This window comes from Microcaecilia unicolor, chromosome 3, assembly GCF_901765095.1.
Source record: "Microcaecilia unicolor chromosome 3, aMicUni1.1, whole genome shotgun sequence".
In the NCBI taxonomy this organism is placed as follows: domain Eukaryota; kingdom Metazoa; phylum Chordata; class Amphibia; order Gymnophiona; family Siphonopidae; genus Microcaecilia; species Microcaecilia unicolor.
In genome coordinates, this window is record NC_044033.1 from 251,367,174 (window position 1) to 251,386,614 (window position 19,441).

Below are 19,441 nucleotides of genomic sequence, written 5' to 3' on the forward strand. Positions count from 1 at the left end.
ATTAGGATTTATTTACTGCCTTTTTGAAGAAATTCACCCGAATAAACCAGACATAAATAATAAGACAATCTACAGCAGTAAAAATAGTCAAATAACAAGACCCGGCTCCTTACAATGTCAAGAATAGAATTAAAGCATCTTGATAGACAGCAGAGAGGGGTAAGTGGAAGTTGAGCAAATAGATAAGATAAGAGAGGAACACGATTTAGATTGAGAATGAGGGGACTGACTTAAATAAAGTTGCATGTGGAGTCAGAAAGGTGCTGAACTGTGGGACCTTCTTCCCATGAACCCCTGTAATTAGGACACCAGGCCTCTGAGAACCCCTGCTCTAAGGACACCCACCCCCTGATAATTTGTTTCATGGATATTTCCCTCTCAGGAACCCCTGTGGGACAGTGTTCCCATGAACCTCTGTAATGAGGACACCAGTCCTCTGAGAACCCCTGCTCTAAGGACACCCACCCCATGATGATGTTTGTTTCATGGATATTTCCCTCTCAGGAACCCCTGTTCTGAGGAAATCCCCTCTGCTTATAGAAATAATCCCCCTCCCCAACAGCCACTATTCTCCCTTGGGTGAGCCTCTGTTAAAAGGACATTTGCCCTTCTGGGGCACAGTATTTAAACCACCCATCATTGATAACCCTATGAAAACATCACAGGGTATTTCTTTCAAAGTTCTGTTCTTTGCTTTCAGCCTGTCTTCCTGCTCCTTAGATGCCCTGTGTTGGGAACAGCCTGGCTGTTGACTCCTTCTGTGCCCATGGCAAGTGAGGAGCCTCCAGACCGAGCACTGGGCTTCCTGGAGCTGAGGCTTGCAGATTTGCCAGATGCAAGGGGGTTTGTCTGCTCCAGGGGCTGTTGGAACTACCCCTCCTCTCTGAGAATTAATTGCTAGAGAATGTGGTAAAGGCAGTTAGCTTAGCGGGGTTTAAAAAAGGTTTGGATGGCTTCCTGTAAGAAAGTCCACAAGCCATTATTAAGATGGACTTGGGGAAAATCCACTGCTTGTTTCTAGGATAAGCAGCATAAAATGTATTGAACTTTTTCGGGATCTTGCCAGGTATTTGTGACCTTGATTGGCCACTGTTGGAAACAGGATACTGGGCTTGATGGACCTTCAGTCTGTCGCAGTATGACAATGTTTCCGTTCTTAGGGACATTTAAATTCACAGCACACTTGGCAGTGATACAGACATAATGGCAGAGCTGGCTGTCATATTTTTGAAAGTTCCCCCACCCAGCTGCCCTTTTAAAAGGATTTCCCCCTCTTATAACAGTACATCCCTCCTCCCTAGAAACCCCATTTCAAAAGCCTTTTGCCTGGGAAGGTCTCCTGTTAGGAAAGAGATAAGAAGGCCGGCGAGGTGCATGCCGAGCAGCCGCCAATAACATGGCGGCTGCCACGCAGCAGCTCCCCGAACCGAGCAACCCTTCCCTTCCGGCTTCCCTCTGAATGACGTAGAGGAGAACCTCGCCGGTCATTGGCTGGCGGGCCGGAAGGGGGCGGGGCTTCGGGGGATGCCCTCTTGCACCACTTAAAAGTCGCCGACGAGACAAGGGGAGTCTCTTGGTCGGCGGTTAGCGGCGTGGGAATTTTCCAAGGGGAGTCTCTTGGTCGGCGGTTAGCGGCGTGGGAATTTTCCCCCTTGATGGTCTTTACCTGCTGGGGGCGAGGGAAAGAAATCGGAATTGGTCCCAGTTCCCCTGCCCACACCTTCGGAGCCCCCTGGGCTTCATGGGGTGCTAGCCTGACTCCCAGCGCTGCTTTCATGTGCGCCGGTCTCAGCTCTGTCTTTAAGCAGCCTAGCGTCTCTCCGGCTGCAAGACCCACCTCCCGCATGGAGGGAGCCTTCGAATGAGCCTCGGAGCAGCCACACGTGAGCCCAGGATGGCTCAAAATTGCCGTGGCCTTCATGGATCGCAGGTGAGCCCCCTTAAAGGGGACTTGCATTAATTTTATTATTCCTTTACAATAACGGAGCCCCAGCGAGATAACGGGGGGGGGGGGGGGGGGGAGGGGAATTTCTTGATTTCCCCTTCCGCCCCTGCAATTAGGTCTGCTCCATTGCTTTCTTGCTTGGTGTGCGGACGGCTGCAACCCCCCTGCTGGTTTCGCAGCCGCCGTTATACTGGCCGGTTCCTTCGCATGGTCGACCATTTGGCGTTTTCCCTAATGCCGCCCACTTTGGCTGGCTTCGCGGGCGCGTATGTCGACTACCTGGTTCCGCAGGCGTCTTTGGCCCGTTCTCAGGTGGTGAGCTCAAATCCCACTAATGCTTTGTGCGTTGCGGTCAATTTTGCTGTTTCTTTGTGGATTCGTTTGAGGCGTGCATTTTAGCGGTCTCCCCTTACAGCTCTCCTTTCCAGCCGTCTAGTGTGCCTACCTGGCTCTGGGGCCCGCCTGCCTTGTCCTGCTCGCGCCACAGGCCGCCCGCGTGCCCCTTCTTCCGCCAGGGCCTGGTCGGGGGGGGGGGGGTCACCTCATGTGTGGCAGGCCGTGAGGTGGAGCAGGGACTGTCTTTCTTCTATGTTTGTGCAGCGCTGCATACGCCTTGTAGCGCTGTGCAAGTGCTAGGTAGTAGTAGTTGCTTCGGTTCGCGCTTTCGTCCCCCTGCTTGTTCCAGTGGAATTGCGTTTTGTGTTTCCGGTGCCTTCATCTCCTGCACGTGCTTGTGGAGGGCCAGGCCCGCCAAACGCCTCTTCCGCCCTCCTTGCTCGCGGTTCCCGAGATGCGGTGATGGCAGTGACCACCCAAGGCCCAGGAGCTCTTGTTGGATGCGGCGCCAAGAGGCCTCGCCCTTAGGTCTGTCGACCCGCCGGCTCCCCACTTGATGGCCATAATAAATTTCAGTACCTTGGGGTCTGGTAGGGGCGTCGAAGTAACTGTATTGATTACCAACTTGGATAAATTCCTGTACTTGGATAAATGTTCTGTTGCCACGTATTTCTCCAGTTTCCGCCTCAAATGCCACGCCTGAGGCTTGCCGTGACCCGGTTGCTTTCTGTGGGTTTACAGGCATACAGTTGGCAAATCGTGCTATACACGTATTCCTTCCTGTGCCCTTTGGTGGGAGCAATGGTCTCGCAATTCAGAGGTAGCGGGTTTATAGCGCACTGCTGCTCCTTGTGACCGTTGGTTGGAGCACCGGTCTTGCAATTCAGAGGTAGCGGGTTCATAGCGCACTGCTGCTCCTTGTGACTTTTGGTTGGAACACCGGCCTTTGCAATTCAGAAGTAGCGGTATCATAACACACTGCTGCTCCATGTGATCATTGGTTAGAGCACAAGTCTTGCAGTACAAAGGTGGCGGCTTCATATCCCACTGCGGCTCTTTGTGATATTGTTCACTTTAGAACACGCACATGTCCCCTCCTCAAGTGCTGCGGCAGAGGCTGGATTACCCGGCTGCCTGCGGTGTGATGTGCATGCACACGGTTGACAAATCATTGGCTTTACCCGTATTCCTTCCCCCTCTTATGCCTCAGCTGCTACCCTTTCTCCCCTTTCTTTTAATGCTTGCTCATTCTTTCTCAAGCGGCCACAAATGCTCCCGATGCACAGAGGTACCTGCATCGGGCAGGTCAGGCAAATGTCGTTTGCTGCAATGATCGCTGCGGTATTTCTCTGAATCCACATTATTACCTGAATCCACTGTTTCACTCCACATTTCCCTACCCAAGGATAGACAGCTTAACATCTATGGGATTTCAAGGTAATTCTCAAGGCTCATGGGTGGAGGAGGCGTACAAACCAGAAGTGACCAGTAGAGGCAATGCAGGAGCAGCTTTGGCCCACCCTTGGATGGGAGGCATATGATTGGTGGCATCGGTTTAAATTTTCCCTAGTCCTTTATCCTTTAAATACAGCGAGATTGCTCTATGACACAGGGTACAGTCACCCCCTCCGACCTTTACAAGGTATGATCCATTCCCTCCTGTTGCGCTTGAAAACGTAGTACTGCCTTTGCCTCTCCTATCGCATCCATTTTACGGATATGTGTCTCATTGACATACACACCAGCCTGCATTTTGTCTCATTAGATTTTATTTGCCCTCTGCGATGTATTGCCAATCTACCATGAGTGGCTTAGGAGCTGCACTTGACCTATTGCGGTTCACCTGCATAAGGCTGTGTGACTGGGAAGTTCGGCTTCTTTGCCGAAGTCAATCTCCCTATAGAACTGGGGACTGCCTAAACTAGCCTGTTGCGACGTTTGATACGTAAGGCATGATACAGGCTGCGCGCAAACTGGTCTACTGAAGGCCGCTGTGCTTCACCCTGTTCGGTTTCTGACATGACAACCACTATTATTGTGACGAAAGCATACCCATGGAATGCGCAGTCTTTGCAACCTATTTCGAGGCATTCAGTGCATCCTAGCATGGGTGGTGTCCCAACGGTCCATTGTGAAAGCAATCGTGCACTGCCTGGACGACTTCTCCTTGTTGGGCCTCATCACTCCAGCACCTGTAGAGACCGCATGGAGGTCTTCCACGCTGTCGCACAGGGGTTCGGAGTACAGGTCGCAAACAACAGCACGACGGGGCCTGGTACGGTCATTACCTTCTCGGGCATTGAGATACACTCTACAACCCGGACGACTTAACTCCCAGTGGACAAGTTGCACGTACAGATGCGGAAGATCCTTAATGTCCTCCATTCGCCTCACTCTTTACCAGACGCAATCTCTCATTGGCTCCTTCAACTTGCCTTGCAGGATTATCCCAATGGGTAGAGTGTTTGTCTGCAGGCTCGCTGCCGCCATGGTGAGCATATCGCGCAAGCACCACCACGCGTGCATAACGCTTCCCATTAGGCAGGACATGCACATCTGGCCGTGCATCATACAGTACTCCAGTGGAGGACCCCTAATACAATCAGTTACAACTGCCAGCGCTGACCCATGCCTATATACTGCTGCCACTGGGTCTGCTGGGTGTGGAGCCTACCACAACGAAGGCTGGCCCGCTGTCCGTTGGCCTACGGGCTGGACGCACAGTGGACTTACCAAGAATATTACCTTTCGTAAGTTATTCCACATTGTTACGGCTGCTCAGGTTTGGGGCCCTGCGCTAGACAACAGAAGTGTTATCCTGTGGTCAGACAACGCTGCCGTGGGGGAGATCATAAATAAGCAACCTACCGGTTGCCCGCAAGAAGCGATTCTCCGGCATTATTATTGTGCTCCGCTGCCTGCAACCTAATCTGACTGCGTGAGCGAAGCACATACATGGAGTTGGTAACGCATAGTTGATGCTCTCTCACGTTTTCCATTTCACTCTTCTGACAGCTTGCCCCCGCGGCGAACAAGGAACCAACTACAGTCCCTGAGCAACTTTGGCCGCTAATCTCAATACCGTGCAACTACTCAGCAACAGCTCATTAGCACATTCCACGCCGCGGGCGTACCGGCGTGCCTTTCATCAAGTTTGTGGCTACCTTCAAGGACATGGGTGGGCTGAGGGAGCGGTTCCTGAGCACTTCATTGCTCGCTACTCCACAGACGAATTCGAGTGGGTCACCTCCAGGGATGTGGTCATCCCACGTTTTGCGGGTTTCTCCTTCGTTGTCAAGATCCGCAGATGGGGCAACCCTCACGCAAGCTTCCTGAGCAGGACTCTGTTATGAGGGTGGGCGTGGGCCACCCCGCGTCTCTTGCCACCAGGCGGCCCGTGACGCAGGAGATCCTTCATCGCCTATGGTCTGCACTTGGCAGATTATGCAAGGATGGCTGCGAAGCGGCATCGTTCGGGGCGGCCACCTTGTCGGTCTTCTTCGTTGCTATGCACATAGGCGAGCTTACTGCGCAGTCCATAGGCCTGCAGATGGCTGACGTCTCTAGCTCAGGAAGTAGTCTGCCTGAGAATCGCCAGGCCAAGATGGATCAGGCAGGCAAAGGACACACCATTACCATGTGTAGTGTCCCGGGCTTACTCACCACTATCCTCTGGTCCGGCATCAGCCCGTGAGGACATGGATCTGCCTCCAGGTTGTGGTCCAGAGGTTTAACCAAGGTCAATCGCCAGAGTGGCATGTGGGTGGAGCAGCTTGGCGGTGCAAGGACCTGGCATCAGTGTGCTGCCCCGCTCACTCTCGGATACTTCCTCGAAGATGCTAGCCGTCTCGGGGAAGTCGCAGGTTTCCTTCTCCTCAACGACTTCCAGGTGGTCTTGGAGAGACATTTCTGAAGGAGAGAAAAAGGGGGGGACCCGTGGTCCCTGAATTTCAGGGCCCCCGGGTTGTGGCGGAGGCACCCGAGCCTGGGAACTCTGGGATGTGCTGGAACAACAGGCAAAAGGAAGATTGCCCGCTTCAGGCAAGGGACAGGAACACCCACTGCTGGCAGACCAATCACCTCGCTGGTTACACATGGCAGGTGGGACTCTGGTCTGGGGTGCAGTCCCAAGCTGGCTTGCCCGCTTCACGCAAGGGACGAGAACACTCACGGCTGGCAGACCAATCACCTCGCTGGTTATACATGGCAGGTGGGACTATGGTCTGGGGCGCAGTCCCAAGCGGGCGGATGCACGGCCACGCTAAGGGCGGAGTCAAGGCTGGCCGTCGCGTGGGCGGAGATGCTGGCTCTCTAGCTGGATAAGCATGGCGGAGGGCTGGAGCATCTGCAATGTCCAACCCAAGGCTCGGGTGCTTCCTAGGGGCAGTTTAATGTGTTGTCAATAAAGCTGTGGCCATTTATTCCCAAAATCTGTCTCATGCCTGTTTTGTGTGTGCTTGAGGGGAAAAGCGAGGGAGGGGGCGCGAGAGTGTGCAGCCTGCCTATGTTAAAGAAGGCCGGCGAGGTGCATGCCGAGCAGCCGCCAATAACATGGCGGCTGCCACGCAGCAGCTCCCCGAACCGAGCAACCCGGCTTCCCTCTGAATGACGTAGAGGAGAACCTCGCCGGTCATTGGCTGGCGGGCCGGAAGGGGGCGGGGCTTTGGGGGATGCCCTCTTGCACCACTTAAAAGTCGCCGACGAGACAAGGGGAGTCTCTTGGTCGGCGGTTAGCGGCGTGGGAATTTTCCCCACCCTCCCTTCCCCTTCAAGTTTCTTAGAATGGCCACTGGGCTCATCTGGTGCTGTGCAAGGTGAGCGGGGTTCTAGCAGAGTGCAATTTTCCTGTTTGGCTGTGATACCCACCGCAAACTATTGGGACCGCTCACAAGAGAATCTATTGTATGTTTTGTTACTGTCTGTTGTGCTGCATGGTTCATTCCCCATGGCATTGTGTTGCCATTACATTTTTTAAGATTCCCTTATAAGGTTAGGTTGCATTGTTAGTTCTCCATGTCATTGTAGAGTCTAGAAGTTGATACAGAATGTGCCCACAGAATGGCATTGCGTTGCCATTACATTTGTTAAAGTTCCCTTTGAAGGTCAGGTTGCATGGTTAGTTCTCCATGTCATTGTAGAGTTATAGAAGTTTGTTACAGAACGTGCCCACTTTTGTTTACTTGCCATATATGTATATCACTGCACTGCAGGGAATTTAGGCTCGCCTACGATTACTGTTGTCTCTTCACAGGCGGATGCTTAAAGAATCTGTACAATGTCACAGCAGCGGAGGCACCCGAGCCTGGGAACTCTGGGATGTGCTGGAACAACAGGCAAAAGGAAGATTGCCCGCTTCAGGCAAGGGACAGGAACACCCACTGCTGGCAGACCAATCACCTCGCTGGTTACACATGGCAGGTGGGACTCTGGTCTGGGGTGCAGTCCCAAGCTGGCTTGCCCGCTTCACGCAAGGGACGAGAACACTCACGGCTGGCAGACCAATCACCTCGCTGGTTATACATGGCAGGTGGGACTATGGTCTGGGGCGCAGTCCCAAGCGGGCGGATGCACGGCCACGCTAAGGGCGGAGTCAAGGCTGGCCGTCGCGTGGGCGGAGATGCTGGCTCTCTAGCTGGATAAGCATGGCGGAGGGCTGGAGCATCTGCAATGTCCAACCCAAGGCTCGGGTGCTTCCTAGGGGCAGTTTAATGTGTTGTCAATAAAGCTGTGGCCATTTATTCCCAAAATCTGTCTCATGCCTGTTTTGTGTGTGCTTGAGGGGAAAAGCGAGGGAGGGGGCGTGAGAGTGTGCAGCCTGCCTATGTTATTGCCATCCTTACAATCCCTGTTTTAAGGACGCTCCCTCCACTGAGCAGTATCCCTCCAACCCAAGCCAAAACATCCCCCTTCCTTGTAAACTCCAGACCCAAGTCCTTGTAGCCCAAGAGCTCTGGAAACCAGCCGTACCCCTCCCCCCCCAGGGCAGTCAGCCTTGGGGGGGGGGGGGGGGAGGCCTGTATCTATCCTGTTTGCATACCTCTTATCCTGATGCAGCAGAAGAGAGAGAGAGAAAAGTTTCCAAAGGGGCAGGCTTTGGCTTTTTAAAGAAGGGGGAAGGACCCTTGACAAGCTGTTCCTGAGCCTTTAGAGCCCTCCCAGAAAGAGTTAAGTTAGTCTCTCACTGTGTACAGTGGAGGAGCAGCAGGCTAAGAAGCAGGAGCCCAGTTCAAATCCCACCATCCTTTCCCCTGTTCAAATTCTACTTCTACTCCTTTGCATCTTGGGCAAACTCTCTAATGCCTCAGACACAAACTTAAGAGGTCTTTACTAAAAGGCGGTAACACATGGACTTCGGACGCCCTTATGTGGTTCATTCCCATGCCATGAGGCCATTTTTATTACGGTAAAAAAAAAAAAGCGCCCAATTTTCTATTTCATTCATGTCACCATTGGCGCAGAACCATTTAAAAAAATTACCACAGGAGCAGTTCTTGACACCTGTTTTGTAGGCGGTGAGAGCGTCTGCGTTATCTGTACGCTAACCAGTCGGTGTTAACGTGGGAACGCCCACTCTCTGCCCCTGACACGCCCCCTCCTTAAAAAGATTCCAAAAAATATTTTCCTCCTGGTTAGTGTCCGCACACGCAAAAAAGTAACACGTGACACTTAGCGCATCTCATGTTAGGCAGCTGTGCTGCATTTAAGGTACATGTTAGCACCTCAGGCAGCTCAGGCAGATTGAGAGCCGTCTGGGGTAAAGGGAAATACCTAATGTACTTGAATATTACTCACCTTGAGCTACCACTGAAAAAAAATGTTGGGAGCTGAATGCAAATTAAAATAAACATGTAGGATTGTAACAAGGTAAAGAAATGGCTAGATCGCAGCTTGGAGAAGAGAAGGCTGAAGGGGAGATATGATAGAGGTCTATAAAATAATAAGTGGAGTGGAATGGGTAGACATGACTCGCTTGTTTACTCTTTCCAAAAATACTAGGACTAGGGGGCCTGCGATGAAGCTACAAAGTAGTACATTTAAAACTAATCAGAGAAAATATTTCCTTACTCAACAACTAATTAAACTCTGGAATTTGTTGCCAGAGAATGTGGTAAAGGCAGTTAGCTTAGCGGGCTTTAAAAAAAGTTTGGATGGCTTCCTAAAAGAAAAGTCCATAAGCCATTATTAAGATGGACTTGGGAAAATCCACTGCTTATTTCTAGGATAAGCAGCATAAAATCTGTTTTATTGTTTTGGGATCTTGTGACCTGGATTGGCCACTGTTGGAAACAGGGTACTGGGCTTGATGGACCTTTGGTCTGTCCCAGTATGGCAACGCTTATGTTGTTATTCCAAATCATGTGGCTCAGCTGGTGGGTAGCCTGTAGTGTCAAGGACCACATCCGGCTACTGGTAGCAGATCCACTGAGCCTGGACAGGTGACCTTTTCATGTTCTGCTCCAGCCCAGACCCACTCGAGACACAGCAGGCTTCTGGGATGTGATGGCGCCTGGGTTGCTATGATGGGTGTTTAAAATATTTATTCCTTGGAATTTTACAGTATACTTCTACTGAATTTTGTAACAGCTGCAATCATTTCTTTAGGAGAGAAACACATTTCGACAAAACACAGGACACTTATGCAACTGTGATCCAAATGGTCCGATGAGGGATAAGATTATAAAGATTATAAAGTTTTCTAAAGACACAGAACATGCGATCTGCAGGAAGGTTTACTCTGAGCAGAGCTGCAACATACACATATGTAGAAAAACACACCGGCACACGCAGAGAGAACATGTACGCCAGTGGTTCCCAAACCTGGTCCTGGAGGCACCCCAGCTAGTCAGGTTTTCAGGATATCCACAATGAATATTCATGAGAGAGATTTGCATGCAGTGAAGGCAGTGCCCCCACACCCTTGCACACACAGCCCCCCTCCCCCATTGGTTCTTATTCACCTCCCTCCCTGGTTCTCTTTCATACCCATCCTGTATTACTCCTCACCCCAGCCAGCCGTTCTCTCCTCTGGCACCTGGTCGCCTCTTCTCCTTCCCCACAAAGCACTCACAGAAGTCTGAGCTGGGACCTGGGGCTGTTTCGGCTCCAGCTGTCCCTCTCCTCCCAGGCAGACCCTGTGGGGAAAAGAGGGGAAGCGCTGGAGACTGGAGCAGACAGAACAATGGAAAGATGAACTGCCTTGTTCTCTGCTGCAGCCCCTCCATTCCTTCCCCCTCCCCTGGAGAGGGAGGGTAGGGGGATTTCTTTCCTTTCTGGTTATTAGAGTCACTTTATGTATTTCTTTGGCAGCATATATCATACCAGTGAAATTATCTGAATCTTTCTTGGCAGTACCTTCTCTGGCCTTACCCCCTCTACTCCTGTCTCCGAATGCCCTACTCTCTGTCTAGGGCCAGGAGGAATCCTACTTCCTACAACAGAGAGTCCCAACTGGAGGGTGGCAAGTGAACCTCGGGTGAGCCCAAAAAATATTTATTGTGCAGACAGGAGAGGGGAGCAGGTTGCCTGAAGCAAAGCTCTGATCTTTCTCTCTTCCCCTGTCCCCTTCAGCTAAGGGGAAGAGTCAGGGATCAGTGTGTGTTCAATTTGCTGTCACCCCCTCCTCTGTCAGCTGCTCTCTGAAGTCAGAACCACACAAGACCAGTGGGTCTCTCAGTGGGCCACACCAGAAAAAGAATTGGGAAGAACTGATATATTCTGTCTTTCTTTGGAAGAGAGGAGGGCATCTAATTTTCCCTGGGGAAGAGGAACATCTGAATTCAACACCTCAGAGGCAGGGGACTTCTCTCTCATTAGAAACAAGACAGATAGTCAGGAAGTTTAGGCTAGAGGCAGATTTTACTCCTTAAAAATTCAAAGCCCTAAGTGGCCCTCTCCCTCCCTCCCCTCCCAAGCCTCCAAGAAAAGACTTGGCAGAAAGAACAACCTACCCTTAGTAAGACAGTTTCCCTGTACCCCTGTGGGCCAGCACTTTACAAGACCAGAACACTGCACCAGTGATTTCACAGTAAGAATCCTGAAAGGTAACTTTAAAACAATACAGGAACGTAAGACCTTTGAAGTCAGAATGATTGATTATTTTGACACCCAACAGACAGGACTTAACAAGGATCTGGGTTTTCTAGCCCATTTTAAACCATAAAGTTGTATTTCTCTGTTTATCACACTTCTCTCACCTACCCACATCCATCCTGTTAGACTATCAATGAAATGCTTTGATGTCCCCATGCATACCTCCTACCCACCCCCACCCTCCCACCTGCTAGACTGTCAAAGAAATGCTTGGATGTTTCAATTATATATACTGTCAGCTAGCACATTTGCTTATTTCCGATCTGACGAAGAAGGGCAACCTTCGAAAGCTAATCAAGAAATGTATTAAGTTATGTCCAATAAAAAAGGTATCATCTTATTTTCTTTTCCATGTTTTATTTTGTTTGATTTCTATTGATAACCTTTAAGAGTGGACTAACACGGCTACCACACCCCTGTACAGTAAAGAAGAGACAGGAACTGTGGGAAGTCACAGAACAGTTGTGGGGGACAGTTATATGAAAGATTCTTCTTTCCTTCCTGAAGTCTATTAAATCTCTTTAGCATTGGTCCCAGATGAACTTAAAATTGACATCTTTCATCGCTTCCTTGTAGGCTGCGTCAAAGGATTCACTCATGGCAGGAGTAAAGTGATTTTTCCAATCACCAGAGATTCCTGAAAAATGGCACAAAAAACGCAAGTGAGAATTTCTGAACTCTTGGCTGAGACTGCAGGAGCCGTGAACTTCCCCACATCCTGCGCTCCTGCACCATTCCTTATAGCACCCCCTGCTGGGAGAGGCAGGCAGTAGAGTTGCTGCGAGCTCTCCCTCACCCAGCGCCTCCTGCACAATTCCTTACAGTGAGTCCTGCTGGGAGATACTAGAACTGCAGGAGCTGTGAGTACTTTCATGCTCAGCACTCTTTCACCATTACCTATAGCACCTCCTGCTGGGAGAGGCTGAAACTACAGGAGCTGTGAGCTCTTTCACGCTCAGCACGCTTTCACCATTACTTATAGCACCTCCTGCTGGGAGATACAGGAACTACGATCTCCGCACCCAGCGCTCCTCGGCAGCTCCCATGGGTTTGCTTTTCCATTTCTCCTCTCACCTTTCCTGAGGAAGGGACTTTTCTGGACATCGAAATGCTTCTTGGATACAGTGCTGTAGTTGCACATGGTGTTGTCCTTCATCTTCTCGAAGGTCGCGTTCTCCACCACCGAGTCAACAGCCGCCTCGTTCAGCTCTTTCCCTAGAAAGTTGCAGATCCTTAGTACGCTGCCCCGCAGGTCCTGGGAAGGATGGAGACAGGGAAAAATATTTAAAACCAAGGTTGCTCATTCGTCTACCCACTGGAAGATTAAACCTTTTGGGTCCACTATGGCCAAGTTCAGCTGGATTACCTGGAACAGTTCCTCGTAGGTCAGGAGAAGTAAATTCACCTGATTCCTCACCCCTAGCCACCCTCGGACGTGATCGAACCAGGATCCGAAGAGTACTGCCAAGAAGTAAACAGGAGAGACCTGGTGAAAGGCTGTGGGGAGGGGAGAGCTTTGATGGGGTGAGGGTTATAGATTGTGGGGGTCCACTCACCCTCTCCTCTCAGGAACTTGGGTAGCAAGTCTTCTATTTTATCAAGTTCGTCCAAGAAGCCTGCCGTCCTGGAGAAAAAGTGAAGGGAAACCAGGATGTCCCGCGGATCCCGGACCGTGTAAATAACCTGCCATGGACCCCACAAAATAACACCAGTTATTAGTTGATCAATAAATTCATTGAAGTCCAGACTCAATAAAACTTCAGTAAAAAACGAAGCTGCAGGGGTCACAGTTCACAGGGGAAAGGAGGGAAAACTGCATCCCCCCCCCCCCCCGAACCCGGGAGCAATCAAACACTCTTTTAAACATTTGGCTAATATCACTTTCAAAACACTCTGCCCATTTGCAGATGTTCAGGTTACGGAGAAATCAGGAGAGAGAGGGTTTAAAATCACAGGTGGCAAACACACTTCTACATTGACCCTGTCATTTACTCCTGTCACCCACAAACACGCATCATAGGTAAAGCATGAACACATCATGGACAGAAGAAGCAAATCTTCAGCAGAGCCCCAGGCAAGTGGGGTAAAGAGGGGATTTCATGCAGCTATCACACTAATACACATAAAGCATGACTACAGCACAGACAGCTGAAGAGCAGATCTTCATCAGAGACCCATGCAACTGTCACACTGATACACATAAAATATGAATACAGCACAGACAGCTGAAGAGCAGATCTTCATCAGAGACCCATGCAAATGTCACACTGATACACATAAAGCATGAATACAGCACAGACAGCTTAAGAGCAGATCTTCATCAGAGACCCATGCAACTGTCACACTGATACACATAAAATATGAATACAGCACAGACAGCTGAAGCGCAGATCTTCATCAGAGATCCATGCAACTGTCACACTGATACACATAAAATATGAATAGAGCACAGACAGCTGAAGAGCAGATCTTCATCAGAGACTCATGCAAATGTCACACTGATACACATAAAGTATGAATACAGCACAGACAGCTGAAGAGCAGATCTTCATCAGAGACCCATGCAGGTGTCACAGTGATACACATAAAGCATGAATACAGCACAGACAGCTGAAGAGCAGATCTTCATCAGAAACTCATGCAAATGTCACACTGATACACATAAAGCATGAATACAGCTCAGACAGCTGATCTTCATCAGAGACCCATGCAGGTGTCACACTGATACACATAAAGCATGAATACAGCACAGACAGCTGAAGAGCAGATCTTCATCAGAGACCCATGCAACTGTCACACTGATACACATAAAATATGAATACAGCACAGACAGCTGAAGAGCAGATCTTCATCAGAGACCCATGCAGGTGTCACAGTGATACACATAAAGCATGAATACAGCACAGACAGCTGAAGAGCAGATCTTCATCAGAGACCCATGCAACTGTCACACTGATACACATAAAATATGAATAGAGCACAGACAGCTGAAGAGCAGATCTTCATCAGAGACCCATGCAAATGTCACACTGATACACATAAAGCATGAATACAGCACAGACAGCTGAAGAGCAGGTCTTCATCAGAGACACATGCAACTGTCACACTTATACACATAAAATATGAATAGAGCACAGACAGCTGAAGAGCAGATCTTCATCAGAGACCCATTTAACTGTCACACTGATACACATAAAGTATGAATACAGCACAGACAGCTGAAGTGCAGATCTTCATCAGAGACTCATGCAAATGTCACACTGATACACGTAAAGTATGAATACAGCACAGACAGCTGAAGTGCAGATCTTCATCAGAGACTCATGCAAATGTCACACTGATACACGTAAAGCATGAATACAGCACAGACAGCTGAAGAGTAGATCTTCATCAGAGACCCATGCAAATGTCACACTGATACACGTAAAGCATGAATACAGCACAGACAGCTGAAGAGCAGATATTCATCAAAGACCCATGCAGGTGTCACAGTGATACACATAAAGCATGAACACAGTACAGACAGCTGAAGAGCAGATCTTCATCAGAGACCCATGCAACTGTCACACTGATACACATAAAATATGAATAGAGCACAGACAGCTGAAGAGCAGATCTTCATCAGAGACCCATGCAAATGTCACACTGATACACATAAAGCATGAATACAGCACAGACAGCTGAAGAGCAGGTCTTCATCAGAGACACATGCAACTGTCACACTTATACACATAAAATATGAATAGAGCACAGACAGCTGAAGAGCAGATCTTCATCAGAGACCCATTTAACTGTCACACTGATACACATAAAGTATGAATACAGCACAGACAGCTGAAGTGCAGATCTTCATCAGAGACTCATGCAAATGTCACACTGATACACGTAAAGTATGAATACAGCACAGACAGCTGAAGTGCAGATCTTCATCAGAGACTCATGCAAATGTCACACTGATACACGTAAAGCATGAATACAGCACAGACAGCTGAAGAGCAGATATTCATCAAAGACCCATGCAGGTGTCACAGTGATACACATAAAGCATGAACACAGTACAGACAGCTGAAGAGCAGATCTTCATCAGAGACCCATGCCACTGTCACACTGATACACATAAAGCATGAATACAGCTGAAGAGCATATCTTCGTAGTAGTAGACCCATGCAAATGACACACTGATACACATAAAGCATGACTACAGCACAGACAGCTGAAGAGCAGATCTTCATCAGAGACCCATGCAAATGTCACAGTGATACACATAAAGTAGTAATACAACATACACAGCTGAAGTGCAGACCTTCATCAGAGCCTCCTGCAGGCTGATACATGTAAAGCATGAAAACAGCACAGACAGCTGAAGAGTGGATGTTTATCTGCCCTCATCATGCTTGTCTTGAGAGAAGAAACCCCAGCTTTCCTTACCTTGGCCTCAGATGTGAATAATGATTTGGGGAAGAGATGGACAGGGAGGTGAGAGGATATGAAACGTGTTGAGGGCTGGGCCTCCGCTTTCTTGCGAAGTGAGGTTACTTCAACCCAAGGAATGCGCTCCCAGACAGGCACAGTGCGAGAGACATTCGGGTCCCCATCACTGCGAATAAGACTGAGGATCTCCTGCATCCAAGTGGTCCCTAATGAGAATATACAAAAATACCAGAAAGTATGACAAAAAAGAAAGAAGAACTAGGAAGAAGACCACCGAGAAAAACTCCAAACAGGGAAGAAGCAGAGCTGCTGATTGTGCAGTGCCCTAGGGTTTACTCCTTCCCTTAACAGAGACACTGGAGACATTTCAGCACATGCAGTTCCCCACCCCTCCGGCCCGTTCTGCCAACAGACCCATCTCACCAGATTTGGGGTAGGTGATGCTGAAGATGTCATCCTTGCGGACCTGGAACTCATTCCGGGCATATTCCAAGCTGTCTATTTCATAGTGACCCGCAGGAAAGAGGCAGCCACGGTATTCCAGGAAATTGGAAGAGGACATCTGGATCTGGAGACATAACCAGGGTGAAAGGTAACAACATAATGACACACAAAAACACCCCCCCCCCTACCCAGAGGGCATCAGTCCCCAGCACTGTCAGTCCCTCACCCTCTCCAGCACTATCCCTATCCTGGGGGATACACAGGGGACTTCAGTCCCCAGCAGTGTCAGTCCCTCACCCTCCCCAGCACTGTCCCTATCCTGGGGATAGACATGGGGGCTTCAGTCTCAGCACTGTCAGTCCCTCACCCTCTCCAGCACTGTCCCTATCCTGGGGGATACACAGGGGACTTCAGTCCCCAGCAGTGTCAGTCCCTCACCCACCCCAGCACTGTCCCTGTCCTGGAGATACACAGGGGGCTTCAGTCCCACAACTGTCAGTCCTTCCTCCTCCCCAGCACTTCATCTGGGATTTTACCTTTGCAAATGATCAGAGTGAATCAAGAGTTCACAGCTATTTTCAGGAAGTTATATAATCATAGACCTTTGATCTGAAATCACAGAAACACCCCCAGAAGCAGCTCCTTGTGACTCTGGGCAAATCACTTAACCCTCCATTGCCCCAGGTACAAATTACCTGTATGTAAGCTCTATTGAGCAGGGACTGTCTCTCTATGTCATGTGTTCAGTGCTGCGTGCGTCTGGTAGTGCTATACAAATGTTATTAATAATATTAATAATATAATAATGTAAATTGCTTTGATTGTAACTATGGAAAGGCGGAATATCAAGTCTCATCTCCTTACCCTTTCTCAGGCTGGATCATTTCTTTACCTCTTAAAAAATATATATTTCTCTCTGTAGGAATAATTCACGTTCAAGTTTATTATGTACTTTGTATACAAAACTTCCTAAACATATTTTGAAAAAAAAAAAAAAAAACAATTCTGTCACTTTCTAGGCAGGTTGTAACCACCAATCTCTGTGTAACCTTTCTAACAGTGGGGTGGATTTATTCTCCCTGAGAGATGTCACTCACTCCCAGTGACAGTCACAGAGATGGGGATTAGAGCTCAGACATGGGATGATAAAATTATTTGTCCCAGGATCACACACAGAGAGTCATTGACACAGCCAGTCAGGCATGGGACAATAAAATGATTGTGTGATCATTAATTAGTTTGCTGACTCATTTCTGGCTTCTTTGGAATGTAAAGCACTGTGAATCCTTATGGAAAGAAATGTGATATAAAAGACACAAATAAAATAGAACAGAATTCATCCCAAGATCACACACTGTCAGTGACAGAGCCGGGATTAGAACTGAAGCACAGGAAGATAAATTGACTCAGCCCAGGGTCACAGGCATAGAGTCAGTGACAGAGCCAGGGATTAGAGCTGAGACACGGGGAGATAAAGTGACTCACCCCAGGATCACACATAGAGAGTCAGTGACAGAGCAGGGGATTAGAGTTGAGACACGGGGAGATAAAGTGACTCACCCCATAGTCACACACAGAGAGTCAGAGACAGAGCCGGGGATTAGAGCTGAGACACGGGGAGATAAAGAGACTCACCCCAGGTTCACACACAGAGAGTCAGTGACAGAGCCAGGGATTAGAGCTATAAATTGACTCACCCCAGGATCACACATAGAGAGTCAGTGACAGAGCAGAGGATTAGAGCTGAGACATGGGGAGATACTCCAGGGTCACCCACAGAGAGTCAGTGACAGAGCCGGGGATTAGAGTTGAGACTCGGGGAGATAAATTGACTCACCCCAGAGTCACACACAGAGAGTCAGTGACAGAGCCGGGGATTAGAGCTGACAACGGGAGACATAGGAGCCAATTTTTCAAAATTATTGGGGGTGTTAAGCCCAATGAAAATAAGCCCTCCCTGGACACAAACAAGGAATTTTCTCAATATTGGGGGTGCTCAAGCACCCACAGCACCCACAGAGTCGGTTCCAGTGCCGGGAGATAAAGTGGCTTATCCCAGGGGTAACACACACACACAGTAACAGAGCAGGGAATCAGAGTTGAGGTACAGGGAGGTAAAGACAGTGAGTCACCCCAGGGTCATGCCAGGCCCAGAGAAACAGTTTGAGAGCTTTTGAGGGAGGCAAGGAGAAATACAGGTTAATTCATTCTCAATGTGTGACCCAAGGCATATTGGGGATTAGAACTGACACCACCTGTTTTAGCTTTTCCAAGCTTGGTCTTCTGTTTTAACTGAAAGTCTGTGTGTAGCGACTGGGCTCCAGGCAATACTACAGAAATTATTAAAAGCCATATTAACACGTCATCAGAACGGTCTGGGTACTAAAGGGTTACAGGGAGTGGGTGCTTGGAGCCTTTAACACATTAGACAATGAGTGACAGCCCCTTTAAGGAGAAGAGCCAATCAGGGGTAGGCTGGAGAAGTGGGGGGATGGGCCTTAGAGGAAGGATGCTTGGCCCTTAAGGTGGTATTGCTCAGATCTCAAGTCCTGGCTCCCTAGAGCTGCTCCGAGTCCCTGTTGGGGGATGGAGGGCTTTTTAAATTCATCCTGGTTACCACTAAAGTATCTCAGCTGCCCTATTGGGTTTTCAGGACATTCGGGGTGAATTGGCAGCAGGGGGGGAAAACAGTGTATGCAAATAGATCTCATGCCTATTCATTAATTGTGGACATGCCAAAGACTCAAAAGGGGGTTGTGGGGGTTTATCAGGGCAGGGGGTGCTGGAAGTATTTGGGGATGAGGGATCTGGGAAATACCTTAAAAGTCCTCCACCCACCTCCCCAGTGGGGGGGGGGGGGGGTCATTTCTTCAAGAGAACCAGATATGCTGCTGCAAAATGAAGAAACCTTAATACCTTAAAGGGTGAGAGATTGCTGGTGGAGCCTCACCCACCCCCATATCTATATCAGCTGATGCAAGATATAGAGCCCCCCTGGGAAGGTCTGGAATTATTACAGTATACTGTGGCAGGCTGGATGCCTTCCCTTCAACCCCCCACACGTCTCCATAAAAATGTAATGTCCAATCTTTCATTCTGCACCACTTGGGGGGTGGGGGGGGGGGGGGATATAGATTTCCTGCTGTTCTGATATCCCTTCTGGGTGGAAAATGTTGAAGTTTTATCATCTTATAG

The 19,441-nt window shown here is 49.2% G+C and overlaps 1 protein-coding gene across 4 annotated transcripts in view; it reads right to left on the bottom strand.

Annotated features, from left to right (window-relative positions):
- Positions 1-11,714: 11,714 nt before the first annotated feature.
- Positions 11,715-19,441, bottom strand: part of LOC115466521 (sulfotransferase family cytosolic 2B member 1-like) — a 1,032,539-nt gene continuing 1,024,812 nt past the window's right edge. The window contains exons 2-8 of one of the 4 annotated variants that reach the window (XM_030197809.1): positions 16,614-16,624; positions 16,226-16,364; positions 15,800-16,008; positions 12,928-13,054; positions 12,738-12,832; positions 12,446-12,626; positions 11,715-12,008 (exon numbers count right to left, since the gene is read on the bottom strand). In XM_030197809.1, the coding sequence (XP_030053669.1) occupies positions 11,893-12,008; positions 12,446-12,626; positions 12,738-12,832; positions 12,928-13,054; positions 15,800-16,008; positions 16,226-16,364; positions 16,614-16,624 (878 nt within the window). In that variant the 3' untranslated portion in view covers positions 11,715-11,892. Of the gene's footprint in view, positions 12,009-12,445; positions 12,627-12,737; positions 12,833-12,927; positions 13,055-15,799; positions 16,009-16,225; positions 16,371-16,543; positions 16,557-16,613; positions 16,625-16,755; positions 16,844-19,441 lie in introns of those variants that run through there. The other 3 variants (XM_030197810.1, XM_030197811.1, XM_030197812.1) reach the window with 3 other exon arrangements.